Below are 12,922 nucleotides of genomic sequence, written 5' to 3'. Positions count from 1 at the left end.
CATAAATAAGGGACTCAGTTATGAGTAGGATGATTCTGGGAATTTCTGCTTTTGGTCCTGATGAGGTTGTCCTGCACCTGTCCCAGAGCCCAGCACAGACAGAGGCTCCTCCTGAGAGTTCACCTGAACCCACACTTGGGCCAGGCTGCATTCCACAGAGCTAAATCTTGTCTAGCAAGAGGAGAGCTCCAGCTTTCCAGCTTGGAGTGTGTGTGTGGGTGTCAGGACCCAAGACATCCCTCTGGCTGTCCTGAGCAGCCAAGACCCCTGCCAGGGGTCTCAGGGACCCTGGCACAGAGCCCAAAAATGCCTGTGGTTTTGATTATGACCTGTGGAGCAAATTACCAGCTTTGTATGAAGACCTGCAAGCCACAGCAGTTTAAGTAGTGTCATAATAAAATTATCACTGGGTGCAAAGGTAGATTTTTGGGATTTTTAGAATGGGAATTCAGGGGGCAAGATGGAGGGATTTGGGCGTGTCCAACCTTTCTTCTTCTTCCTCTCTACCTCCATCTTCTGCTGTGATGTTGGCACTTTTGGATTGGTTTAGAGTAGAAACTCACTGTCTAAGATAGATGATAGGTATTGGAAAGTAATTGTAAATATTGTACATGTAGTTTTTAGTATAAAAAGATAACACTGCCCCAGGGCAGGCAGAGTGCCTCTGTCTGTCCTGCTGAGCGACCTCGGCAGAGCAGGAGAAAGAATTTTATAGATAAACAATAAACAACCTTGAGAGTGAGAAATGAAGAGCCCTGACTCCTTCTTCGACTGCTGGGCTGGGAAAAGAGACTTTCTAACTTTTCTCGGGGTCACTCTGAGCAGCTAGAGACCCCAACATGTGGGGAAGGACATCCCAGAGCTGAGCAGGCAGTGGCCACCAGCATCATTCCTGAATGGAGTGGTGGGACACGGGGACACAGTGCACATCTCTGGTTCCCAGGCTGCCCTTGGCTCCCTGGCTGCACTGCAGCCTGCCTGCCCTCTCCCAGCCCAGCATTTTGGCATGTGAGTCAGGAATGTGGGCAGTGCCTGTCTTCCAGGAGAGTCTCTGAGCACTGGGGGCTTCCACCAGGGACAGGTGAGCGCTGTCCCATAGAAACATTCCTTCTGAACGCTGGGATGTAATTGTCCACAGGCCAGGGTTGTGCAGACTCCTACATCTGCAGGTTGGTTCCTAGAAGTGCCAGGCAGTTCTTCCAAGCTTAACATCTGCCCTTTACATTTTGTTGTCATAACAACAGCACAAACCACCTCCTTGTGACTAATCTGCTTTGCTTTTCTCCATCTAGATTTTAAGAAGGAGAAAGAACTATAAGCATGGTTTCCCTGCTCTTTCCCCCACTGCCTCTGAATATTTTCTCCCTTTTCCCTTTCCAAGACTGCTGCTGGGGAGAGCAGGAGCTCTCTAGAAAGGTGGGCAGAGAATTTACCCTTAGAAAGTGACTGTGCTGTTCTGTCTCTCACTGAAGAGCACAGCAACAAAATGCTGCTCTGCTGTAAAAATGAATCCAATTTACTGACTTGAGAAGTAATAATAATGTAGGAAGCAAATATGAAGGATGTTAACCTAAAATGCTGACCCTGATTTTAATACACTATGTGCATTTATACCAGATTAATGCCAAGAAGAAGAGATGTTTCAATGAAAGCAAGAAATAGAGAAGTGAATTACAGAGAGCTAGCAGTGACCACAGCTGCTTAGCTAGGTTTCTTTACACTATTTTTTGATTGCTTATAACTTTTTCAAATTACATATTTTCTGAAACACTATTCAGTGTTTCTTTTTGCCTGCAGATAATTTTGGAAATGTAAGCAGGCTAAGCAGGAATGCCACACTCCATAGTTATTTCTCTGATGTTGAAAGAATAGGGATGGTCCCTGTGATCTAAAAGCAGGGCTGCCAGGCAGACCCATCTTCCTGCTTGGACTTCTCTTCGCCCTTCACCACCCCCAAGGTTGCCCAAAACTTTGTATTGCAACTGAGGCAGACAAATTCTCTCTTCTTTCACTATTTCCATTCTTATATTCACAGTAGAACTAACATATTTATGTAGCAATGTTTCAGTAAACAGTCAGAATAGAAGATTTTTCTCAATTTGACAACAAAAATCTCTGGGAAAACTTTTAGGTGAGGTGTGCTTGGCTGTGGTGCTGGAGACTCTAAGAAATAACACTCTGCAGACTCAGTAACAGCACCAGGAATCTTGATCCTAAGGAGTCCTTGTCTGTCTAGAAAACAGCTGCACAGGCCACTTATGAGGTGTGCATTGCTTCCTCTTCCAAGGCTGCCTTTCACTAACCATTCAGTTGTATTTCTGATTAAATGTTAGACTCTCCATTTGGGTTTTGTCAAGAACTGCAGGTTGCTTTTGAATAGCTGTTGTGTGTTCTCTAATTGAATTTTTCTTTATTATTGCTGTTGTCATAGCTCAACACACTCTGCTGTGCACATAGTGACAAGTGCTGGTTTCCAGCATTATCTGTTTTGTCAAGTATTACTCAATAGGGTGACACAATTTGGCTCAAAGTAATGAGCAAACATTGCACTCAGATCTTGTATTGTGGTTGGACAGCTTTGTGTGTGTGCACGATGCACAAGGGTCTGTGCAGCTGTGTGTGGTTCAGAGGGGAAGGAAGAGGAGGGAACTGTGAGATTTCAAAGAAGTGCTTGCACTAGAGAGCGAGCAGAGATAAAGGTGGGCTCATGGTAACTAACCTTCAGAGAAAGTCAAACCAACACTCTTCACAGAGTCACCAGATAGGAAAAGATGTTTACAAAAGCAACTTCCTCCCCTATTTAGGAACACAGTCTTTCTTTCATCAGTCAGTGAAAAACCTCATTAGTTTCACAGCATAGCATTCCAGCCTCCTGTTCCCTAGGTGGTGTGTTGGGACAAAAAGGACCATGGCATCCTGCTCTGTATATCAGTCACATTTTCCTGCTGCTGTCTCACAAACCTGTCACAAGCTAGCTCAAATTGCAAGGGTTAGGTACCTGCAAGGGCTTCCAGCTGTGGCTGGCATGCCAAATGCCCATTTCCAATCTTCTCACATATTCAGCAATAAAATGCAACCAGTCATGCATTAACAAAAGATTAGACCCATAATGAGATAATTTGTATATTCAAAGTTAAGAACATTACAGAACATACTGTCCATGCTATGTTTCATGTTCAGTCCATTAATAACACTTGACAGTTGATAACAAGGATAGCTGTCAGCTGATTTCAGCTACTATAGCATTTCTTTACTGATGTACTTACCTCATCAGTGAAGAAATAGCTTAAACAGCTGCAGCAGGAGACTACTCTGCAGCTCTACAGAACATGCAGCCCATACTTTGGCTGAAAATGCATTTATCCTCTATGTCCTATACATTATAAGTTGTCCTATACATTATAAGTTTGTGTTTTACACAAAAATCAAAATTTCTCATGTCACAGATTTCTTAAGACAGTATAAATTATTTTTCTTATCCAATAACAGGTTGTTATCAAGCACTGCAAGAACCTGGTCCTACTCCAGCCTGTTCTAATTATTTTGGAGGTCAGAATACAGACTGTGGGTGATAGTGTTCAAGATCAGGAAAAGCTCCCACAGTGAAAGTGCCATCCAGTTTTTGGTGGTTTCCATGTGTATTTTGAAAGTGAATAGATAGCTTTTTGTCTAAATTCAGGTTATGTGCTGTCTTGATGCAATGAAGAAAGGTCAGCATTAATAGTCATGGGAGAGCTGCTGTTTTGGGCTTTTTTTCTCACCTAGAAACATTCTACTGCAATGCTCAAGACTTAGATCCTGTTTTATAAGCAGTATAATTCCAGTATCACACACGTGCTTTCAAGGAGTTCATAACACTGTCCAGCTGTAATGGGGATGCCTGAGGATTTTGGCTTGTTCTGGAATTGTGACTCAGACCTCAGCACCGGAGAAACCATTTAATCACAAATCATTTGAAACTCCCCTCCTCTTGCCTTTCTGGAATGACCCTCCTTTGCTTTGTGCTCTTCCTGAAGCACATCAGGATATAATTTCCAAACATGACAGGACTTGAAGGAAAGGGTTTTTATTTTATCAGGCCATTTTCACACTGATTTTAACATGAACTCAAATGAGTTCACCCAAGGCCTGATTGCTTGGCTTGGTGTGCCCAATTTGGCAGAGCACACAGAGCTGATGCTTCAAGTTTTGATAAAAAATTAACAATAAAAATGGGGCAAAGAGTAGAAGGAACAACAATGAGAGGCTTCCATTTTGTAGAGCTTCTATGTAAATATGTTGTAGTCCTTCTGCTTGTGCACATTGTGATGGTACAATCATAAATGCATTGTCTTTTAAGGCAGGAATACAGTAGTGTAACTGCTTGGCCTGAAATGCTCTTTCCACCCATCTGCCCCTGTGGAAGAATCCTTCACTAAGGTGATACAGCTTTGTGGTAAAATGTGCCAAGATCATTACAGAAACAACAGGATTTCTGCAGCTGAGTAAATCTGGTGTTTGAAGAGTACTGAAATTATGAAAAGTGCTGCTCCAAAAACCAGAAAAGAAACAAAAAGTGACTTTATTTTTCAATTACAGGAGGCTGCTTGCATAGTGTAGGATGGAAAAGTGGCAGCAATGGAAATAGTGTCATATTTTTAAGAGGTCACCATTAGGGATAAAGAGTAGAAAGGCACAGCCATGAAGAAAACAAAGGCATTGATAAAGTCATGCTAAGATTTTCCAGGCCAGTGTGTGTGTATGTACATATGTCTCAGATAAAGAGAATGTTTGGCAAGCAATGCAATTATCATTTAAGTACTTATGGAAAACACCATCAAAGAAGAGAAAAACCCCCAAACTTTCATTAAACTCCATGGCATATCTGCTTTGTGCAGAAGACAGATAGATGTCAGGAAGTAGGTGACTAATGAAGTGGAACTCTGAGAATCCTTGCCTTAGATAAACAATTATTGGAGAAACAATCAAAATAAATATTGTTTTGCAGAAGCCGAACGGTAAATCCTTTAAGTAATTCATAACAAATAATCCCAGAAAAGCATAAAACAGCAAGCATGCTAATGATTTACAGAGGTTCCTTTCTCGTGGTGCTGCCTTAAGCCCCAAGCATGTATTTTATTCCATAGTTAAATATCTGTAGGTGTCTGAGAGGTGGTAATTACATTTGTAATAAACATGAGCATCTATAAGCGCTGTACAGTGTTATTTGTAAGAGCTCAGTGAAACACAGATATGCACAGAGCCAAGAAGTCACAGCATTTGTAGCCAAGCTGCATGCATTGGAACAGGAATTACTGTTCCACAGAAAGGCAGTGGAATTGTTATTTTGAATTATCTCATTGAAGGCTCAGTTTTCCCAGAGCTGCTCGCAGTCTACAGCAGTTGGGGCAGCTCTGAGTGGGGCACTGGAACAAACTGCACTCCACAGAGAGCAGCACTGCCTCCAGAGAGCAGTGAGGGTGCAGTGCAGCTTGGCATTGCAAGTAATGACCCACCTGCAGCAGCTTCCTGACTCTTTTCAGGTTGTGGATCAGGAGCAGATTCTTCTCCTGTGAAACCCGGTCCAGCTGTTCGTCCACCTGTATTATCAAATTCTGCAAAAGGATCATTGCCATTGCTTCATTGTTGGCTGCAGCCTCCCTGCAGAGTCAATGAACAACAACAATGCACATTTAAAATGCTGGATGATGGGTCAGTCTAGCAGTACAGAAAATTATAATCTATTTAGAAATCTAGGCAGCAAAAAAAAAGACTTGAAGTATATGGTGACTTGCATATAGTTAGAGCTTGTGAATAATGATTTTTATGATTCTGTGGTTTTGGTTTTTTTTAATATTCCTACAGATATGCATAAAAAGAGGGTGAGGTATTTGCATAGACAGTAGTGTCAGCCAGAGGAGACAACCAGGGTTTTCTAGTCTCTGGTCCAGTGAATATTTAAATACTTCCAGCTCACTTGTCAGAGGAAATGGGGCTTATGCAAACTGTCCCTCTCACTCAGTCACACAGATATAATTTCTGAATTTGCTGCCCAGTTTCAGACAAAGTTGGCAACAGGCTTGAAGTCCAAAAGATAGAATATTCTTACAAATTTCATGGCAATCTGGCAGGTTGGTAGAAGAAAGGAATCCAAATTAGCACCTCCACTGAGGGGAACAGCAGCAATAACTTGCTCCAGGAGGCAACAGCCAGATGGTCAGGCAGAAGAGACATCTCTTCACACCAGGCACCAGCTGAGCCTTCCCCCAGCCAAACTATTTGGGGATACAGGAGGACTCTGAGGCTTCTGGTCAAGGGTATGTAGGGGACACAGGACACAGACAAAGACAGGCTTTACTGGTTCTGCTGGTCGTGGTATGTGCAGGGCAATGGCATTAGTGAGAAAACTGAGGAGGAAAAGGTTTGGACAGCATGGCATCCTTGTCCTTGGGATAGCCTCTCTCCTCTCCTCACAAATAGGAGGTGCCTGTTTGAGATACACCTGCTAACTCCATGTCTGGCAAAAAGGAGATTTTTATGTTACCCGTGTTGCCACAGCCCCATAAAGCACAAAGAAAGATTCTATTCCTTAGCAGATTTTTTTTCTCCCCCCTGCACAATAGTCCTCCAATAGCCCCATGGATTTAGCTTGAAAAAGTGAGATGTGTCTTTCTGGTATGAATAAAGATTTTTTTTTTTCCTTTGCATTTAGTTTGGAATCTTCTTAAGGTAACTCTCAAGTGAATTGAATCCAAATTTGTGCATAAATGGACCTCCTAGAGAACAGTTCCTGTAAGTGTATAACATTTCCATTAAAAATTAACTTGTATTTTTTTAAATCAATTTTTATGGGATTTTGTTTAGGAGTGAGTTCCAATGTGAATCTTCACCTCCCAATATTCCCTAAGTTTAAATGGCTAAATCCATTAACTAGTGAAATAGTGTTACTGGAGTGTAGATACCTGCACAGTTTGTAAATGAGCACCCTAAAGCCTTCCAGCAATCAAAAGAATTGTTGGTGATTGAAATAATAGGAGACAGGATGGATGAAATCCTACCAGTCCTGGCTTTCTATCCATTGTGCTAGCAGGTGCCGGACTTCCATGGGGAAGTTATCATCATAGAACTGGTCCACCTGCTCCAAAAACTTTATTTCCAGTTGTTGAACTTGACTCCATTGGGACATGCTACAAAAGAAAGGAATTAAACATGTTTGCAACTGAAAAATGGACATTATTACTAATCCAAACTGCATAAATCGGTTATTTTCAGTGTAGCTCTTATATACTTTGACATTTTATTCCGTCTATCAAAATAGGTGGTACTTGAGTAAATTTAGACAGTTAAAGGGAAGAGGGAAAAAAGTGAGCAAGGCCATTAAAGAAGTTTTGGTTCTTGTTCTTGAATGGGCACGTCTGTCAAGTCCCTTCCTTTAGGGAAATTTTTTGAGATACTTTATGATGCTTATAAAGTGGCAAAATTTACACACCATCTCTCATCAAGAGAAGAAGTTTAGGATTGTACTCTTCAAACCCAGGTAGAACTATTCTTATTGAAGGGTAGTGGAAAGCAATGTTTTGCTCTCTTGGTGAATTCCTACCTCTCAAATTTTTCCTAAAGTCATCATGGTTGTGTGTTACAGTGCTGTTCCCAAAGCCCCACATTTTCTGCTAGGAGAGTACTGCTTTACAACCTAAATCTAGTAAATATCTACTTTAAATTGCCATGGAATTATATTTGATGTGCCCTGGGATCTCTGTCCTAGGGCTGGGATCAGCAGGCTCTGCCAACACCCTGATCCCTTACCAGAGGTGTTCTTCCATTTCATCTTAACAAAAGACACAAAATACATTCAGAGCTAAGGACTGAAGTGGGCCAACAAACTATGGATCTGTTGGAACACTTTTGACAGAAAGTTTTCCTGAAGAAAAAGACAAGATTTCATCAAAATGGACATTTTTGTAGAAAGCTGACCTTTTCATATGCAGCTTTTCTATTTCCAGTTCTGAATTGTAGTTTCAGAATGTCAACAGTTTCAAATAAGGATATTATATCTTAATGCTGTAGTCTTTCATTTTGCATTTATAAGTCAGAAGGAAAAAAAAAAATTAAAAGTAGCATCTGAAGGTTTAATGGAGTCCTGAGCACTTACTCAGGCAAAAGTAAAAGTGACAGGTTTTAGTTTCTCAGGGAAGGCTGACAGGATGATTGTGTGTGTGGTATGAAGAACACGGTATATAACGTCAGTGGAAATGTGCCAGTGACTTTTCCCTCCTTTATTACTTCCATTCTGACAGGAAAAAAATATTGCCTGAATATTTACTTTGTTTTTTAAAATTGCTGAGGAGGAGTTAGGCACAGGAGTATTTCGCTGTCTGTGTTGCTGTATTGACAGTTACAAAGAATCACAAACCTTATTTCTGGTGATACATACAAGGAATTAATATAACAATAATTTATAGAATTTACTAAAAATTTATAGAATAAAATAATTTATTTAATACTTATTTAACAATTATTTAATGATTTAATAATTTATTAAATGACTTAATTAATTCATTTAATAATTAATAATTTATACAATAAAATCAGAGAATTGTTAAGGTTTGGAAGGGACCTCCAGGATCACTGAATCTGACTTTTAACTTTCTTTTTCTGAACTCACAGTCAGGAAAAAAAAAACCCCAAAAAACAACAACTCAGATTTTAAATTCTGTTCACTTTCAGAGGGAGTTTTTATTGTAAATGCTAGTGAATTCTGGTGATTATGATATCCTAACAAGATTAGTGAGAAAATTAATTATTTTTGTCCAAAGTTTAAAAAGAAAAGAAAAAAAGGTAAGAATTTGTCCAGCCTGCAGCCCCCTTAGGCCTGCCGTGGAAGTTGCAGGGATGCTCACATGCATAAACTGTTGCAAAGCACACGGGTAGCCTTTGTCCCTGAGATTTTGGTGCTCGTACAACCCGTGTTCCCTTTGCACAAGAGGTTTTTCAGGGACAGCTGAGAAGGTCAGGCAGTTGTAGCTCATCCTGAATGCCCCCTGAAGGGAACTGAAGGAAAGTTTTCAGGAAAGATGGGGCAACACTGTCTACAACAGAGGACGGGGGAATAGTCTCAAAATGAAAGGGAGTAGGTTGCTATTAGACATTTTAAAAGTTTCTATACTGTGAGGGTGGGAACAGGCTGGCCAGAGATGTGGAGGTGCTCGAGGCCAGGTTGGATGGGGCTCTGAGCATCCTGGTCTCTAGTGCAAGCTGTCCTGTCCTAACCTGTGAGGCGGCCGGCAGGGAGCGGGGATGGAGCTGCTGCGGGGATGGAGCCGTGTCCGGCCGCACTCCGGACACCGCACACCAGCCCCGCTTTTCCGCTGCCCCGGCGCTGTCCCGACTGCCGGCTTTCCCCTGAGCCTGCTCCCATCGGCCCCGCCCGTGCCGGGGGTCGGTGCGCGTCCCGTCCCGTCCCATCCCATCCCATCCCATCCCGTCCCGTCCCGTCCCGTCCCGTCCCGTCCCGTCCCGTCCCGTCGCATCCCGTCCTGTCCCGTCCCGTCCCATCCCGTCCCGTCCCGTCCCGTCCCGTCCCGTCCCGTCCCGTCCCATCCCATCCCGTCCCATCCCGTCCCATCCCATCCCGTCCCATCCCATCCCGTCCCGTCCCGTCCCGTCCCGTCCCGTCCCGTCCCGCTCGGAGCGCTGCCCCCCGCGCCCCGCCGCTCTTGCCTGTTGCGGGTGGGGTGGGGTCGGGTCGGGCCCAGCTCCGCCGCCGCTGCCGCCGTCCCCCCGCCGCTCCCCGCGGGCTTTAAGCGGCCGTGCCCGCCCCCGGCCCGCGGCAGCGGCGCCTTCCTGTGCGTCAGCCCCGCGGGGCCCGGCACGGCCCTGCCGGCTCCTCTCGCAGCAGCCCCAGTCGCGACAGGGACCTGGGCACAGCTCAGAGCCTGGAGGAAGCCGCTTGCCTTCTGGAAGCTGAAAAATACCGAAATCTTTCTCATTCGTGCTGTCGGGGCAGAGGGCTGGGTCCCGCCGCGCTGGGGGACCGATGGCATCCCGGGGGACTCAGCATTCCGCTGCTCCCCCAAAGCCGTGGAGGCAGCGGTGTCCCCAAGGCCCGAACTCTGCTCAGGGAAGGGCAGTGAAAAGGCAAAGGGCAGTTCTTGGACGAGTTGGGCGGCGGAATGAACTCCCCAAACTCTTGTGACTTAGAATCATAGAGGTTGGACCACACCTCCAAGAACATCGAGTCTAACATTTGGCTAACCATCACCTTATCAACGTAACAGTCAATGTGTTTATTCAACACCTCCGGCTATGGTGGCTCCACCACTTCCCTGGGCAGTCTATTCCAATGCTTAGCCACCCTTTCCATGAAAAAATTCTTCCTGATGTTCAACCTGAACATGCCCTGGTGCAGCTTAAGACTAGGTCTCTGCTCAGACCTGCCCTCTGTCGTTTAGGGTTCAGCAAGCATAGGAGGCTGCTTAGGTGATGTGGACCACGTCAGGACAGTGAATTAGTAATTTGAGGACCACCCAGGAAACAACATTGATTAGCAATGTGATTCTGTGCTGTCAGTAGGGGGAACTATTGCACTGTATTTATTTTAAATAAATATTGGTAACTATTTATTTTTCTTTTTACATTAAGCACTCATCTTCTGATCATCCTTAAGCAACTGCTGTCTGTAATGATGAGAAGACAGGTAGTTCATACCATTGCAGCAAAACAAGATTGTAACAGGTTTTCAATCCTCTTTTTGCTTGCTGTCTCTCTGCTTAACCTAGAAAATAATCTGTATGGTGGAGCGGTTCATATTAAGAAAACACAATGTTTCCTATTATCTGATGGAAGTATCTGTTCAGGCTTGCTTCAGGTGGCCATACCCCAGAAGTTCAGCTCGGTGATCTCAAAATCCAGGGTAAGCAGAGGTCATTCTTCATCTGAGGTTTGGAGATCAGTTTCTGGGAAGATAGTTCCTGTTCCCTTCTTCCCTCCTTCACCCCCCCACTTCCTGGCAGGTAGGGCAGGGAAGGCAGGGCAGTGGCTGGGATGGAGGCCAGCTGTGGAGCCAGCTGTTGGGGGTGCAGGATGCTGGATGTGAGCCACAGCTGTGGAGGCAGGAGAACAGGGGCATGATCCTCACAGCAAGGGGAGCAGGAAAATGGATGGAGCCACTTGTGATGTTACAGAGAGTTGGGGACCTCTGGGGCTTTGCAGAAGCTCATTGGAGAAAGAGGAATGGAAGGGCACTTTGTTTGGGGGAGAGGAATAAAGAGGATTGTCCAAGGGCATTAGAGTTGGATTGTCAAAGGCATCGAGGAGTGGCTGAGGCATGCAGGGGCAGCCTGCTGGGGGCTGTTTGGGGACCACGGGTGGGAGAGGAGGGTGTGCAGCAGCAGGGTCAGGGTGGGGAGGGCTAAGGGTTCCCTTCTGAGCCTGAAGCATAGCTCAGCTCTGTTCTCTTGCACAAGGGTCAGGGGCGTGTTAGCACACTGTGAAGGATGTGGTGGTGTTTGGAGGTGTGAGGCAAACTGCTGTGGAGCAGGACTGAGGTAGGAAAGAGATGGCCTAGGTCAGTTCAGGTAAGCTCTGGAAGGAGATCTGTGTGGATAGGATCCTGAAAGAGATGGCTCGAGGTGTGTGGTGGACACTGCTGGTCTAGCACAGGAGGAGCCTGTGAAGGAGCAGTGCCTGGGCTGAAAGGAGAAGTCTAGGGGCAAGGAGTTGTGACTCTCACTCAGTGAGGAGTTCAGATAGGGCAGGCCAGGAAAGGTTAAAATCCCCACTGGGTTTGATGGGTCAAAATTAATCTTCACTGTGTAACATTTCATTCCACTTCATCCGTGCTTCAGCACTGGTCAGAGCAGAGAACAAAAAGCAAGTGTCCACATCGTGTGGGCTGTTTAAGGGAAGAAAAGGTCTCAAGCTATGGAGAAGGAATTCAGGACACAGTAATCTTCTCATCAAAAGTTCACAAAGGTTTTTCTAGGAACACTGAGCCAATTTATTACTTTGATCTCTCTGACCAACCTGTAATCAAGATTACCATCTCTCATGTTTGGCCTCTAATCATTACACTCCTTGACTAACCTTTAATTAGAGTATGTGTCATCTGTCTTTTACATAAAGGAGACACTCAGCTTGTACATGCTCTACATGTGTTATATCTTGTATTTGAACTGTCCACAGCTTTTCTCATGCATTCAGAACATGGACTTCTGGTCTCAGTGAGGCAAGTAAACACTGGAATTGTGAGAAGTTGTCCTGCTGACAGTGTAGTTCCTTCTAGTCAGCACAGCATAAATCAGAGAAGTTTTGTGTGCAGGTCACATCCCTTACTGTCCTCTGTTTGGAGAGAAAAGACAGTTTTGTAGGCACACAGTTTGTGGTGATTGGGAGTGGGGCTGTGGCCCAGCCTCATCCCTAACGTGCTACAGCTGTGCAGGACAGGTGACTAGTATTGAAGGTAACAAACCATGGAGTGCCCAGGGGCACTGAGCAACCACCACAGGGAACAGAGAGCACACAGGAGCCATGCATCAACAGGAGGGGGATAAAAGGTTGGGCTAAAGAACAAGAAAGAGCTGTGGACACTTGAAGCCTTCTGGAGTGGTGTTGTGTTACTCTGGATGGGCAGATGCTTGAAGCTTTCTTTGGTGTTGGTTGTGCCTCACTGTCATTCCAATCAGGAACAGCAGCATTGACCTAAAGTCAAGTGTTATAGTAATCTGTTTATGAATGCTGGAAGGAATTTTTATTCCTGTGTTTGTATGTAGCTAAAATAATGGTCATTATGCCTAGAAAAAGAGGTTTCTGGCTGCTTGGTTGTTCTTAACTGCTGAAATACTTCCTGCTTTCCCCCTTCCAGTGATGAGTGAACTATATGTGCAGATGTTTAATCTATATAGAGGTACATACATTGCCCAAATTCAATGAGACATCAACTAGA

The 12,922-nt window shown here is 44.5% G+C and overlaps 1 protein-coding gene across 1 annotated transcript in view; it reads right to left on the bottom strand.

The window, feature by feature from the left end:
- Positions 1–7,228, bottom strand: part of STAT4 (signal transducer and activator of transcription 4) — a 38,786-nt gene extending 31,558 nt beyond the window's left edge. The window contains exons 1-2 of the mRNA XM_059853417.1: positions 7,038–7,228; positions 5,496–5,640 (exon numbers count right to left, since the gene is read on the bottom strand). Coding sequence (XP_059709400.1) covers positions 5,496–5,640; positions 7,038–7,213 — 321 coding nt within the window. The 5' untranslated portion in view covers positions 7,214–7,228. The remainder of the gene's footprint in view (positions 1–5,495; positions 5,641–7,037) is intronic.
- Between the last annotated feature and the right edge of the window lie 5,694 nt (positions 7,229–12,922).

The sequence above is a fragment of the Haemorhous mexicanus genome, chromosome 8 (assembly GCF_027477595.1).
Source record: "Haemorhous mexicanus isolate bHaeMex1 chromosome 8, bHaeMex1.pri, whole genome shotgun sequence".
NCBI lineage: Eukaryota > Metazoa > Chordata > Aves > Passeriformes > Fringillidae > Haemorhous > Haemorhous mexicanus.
This window is presented reverse-complemented; position numbering and strand designations above follow the sequence as displayed.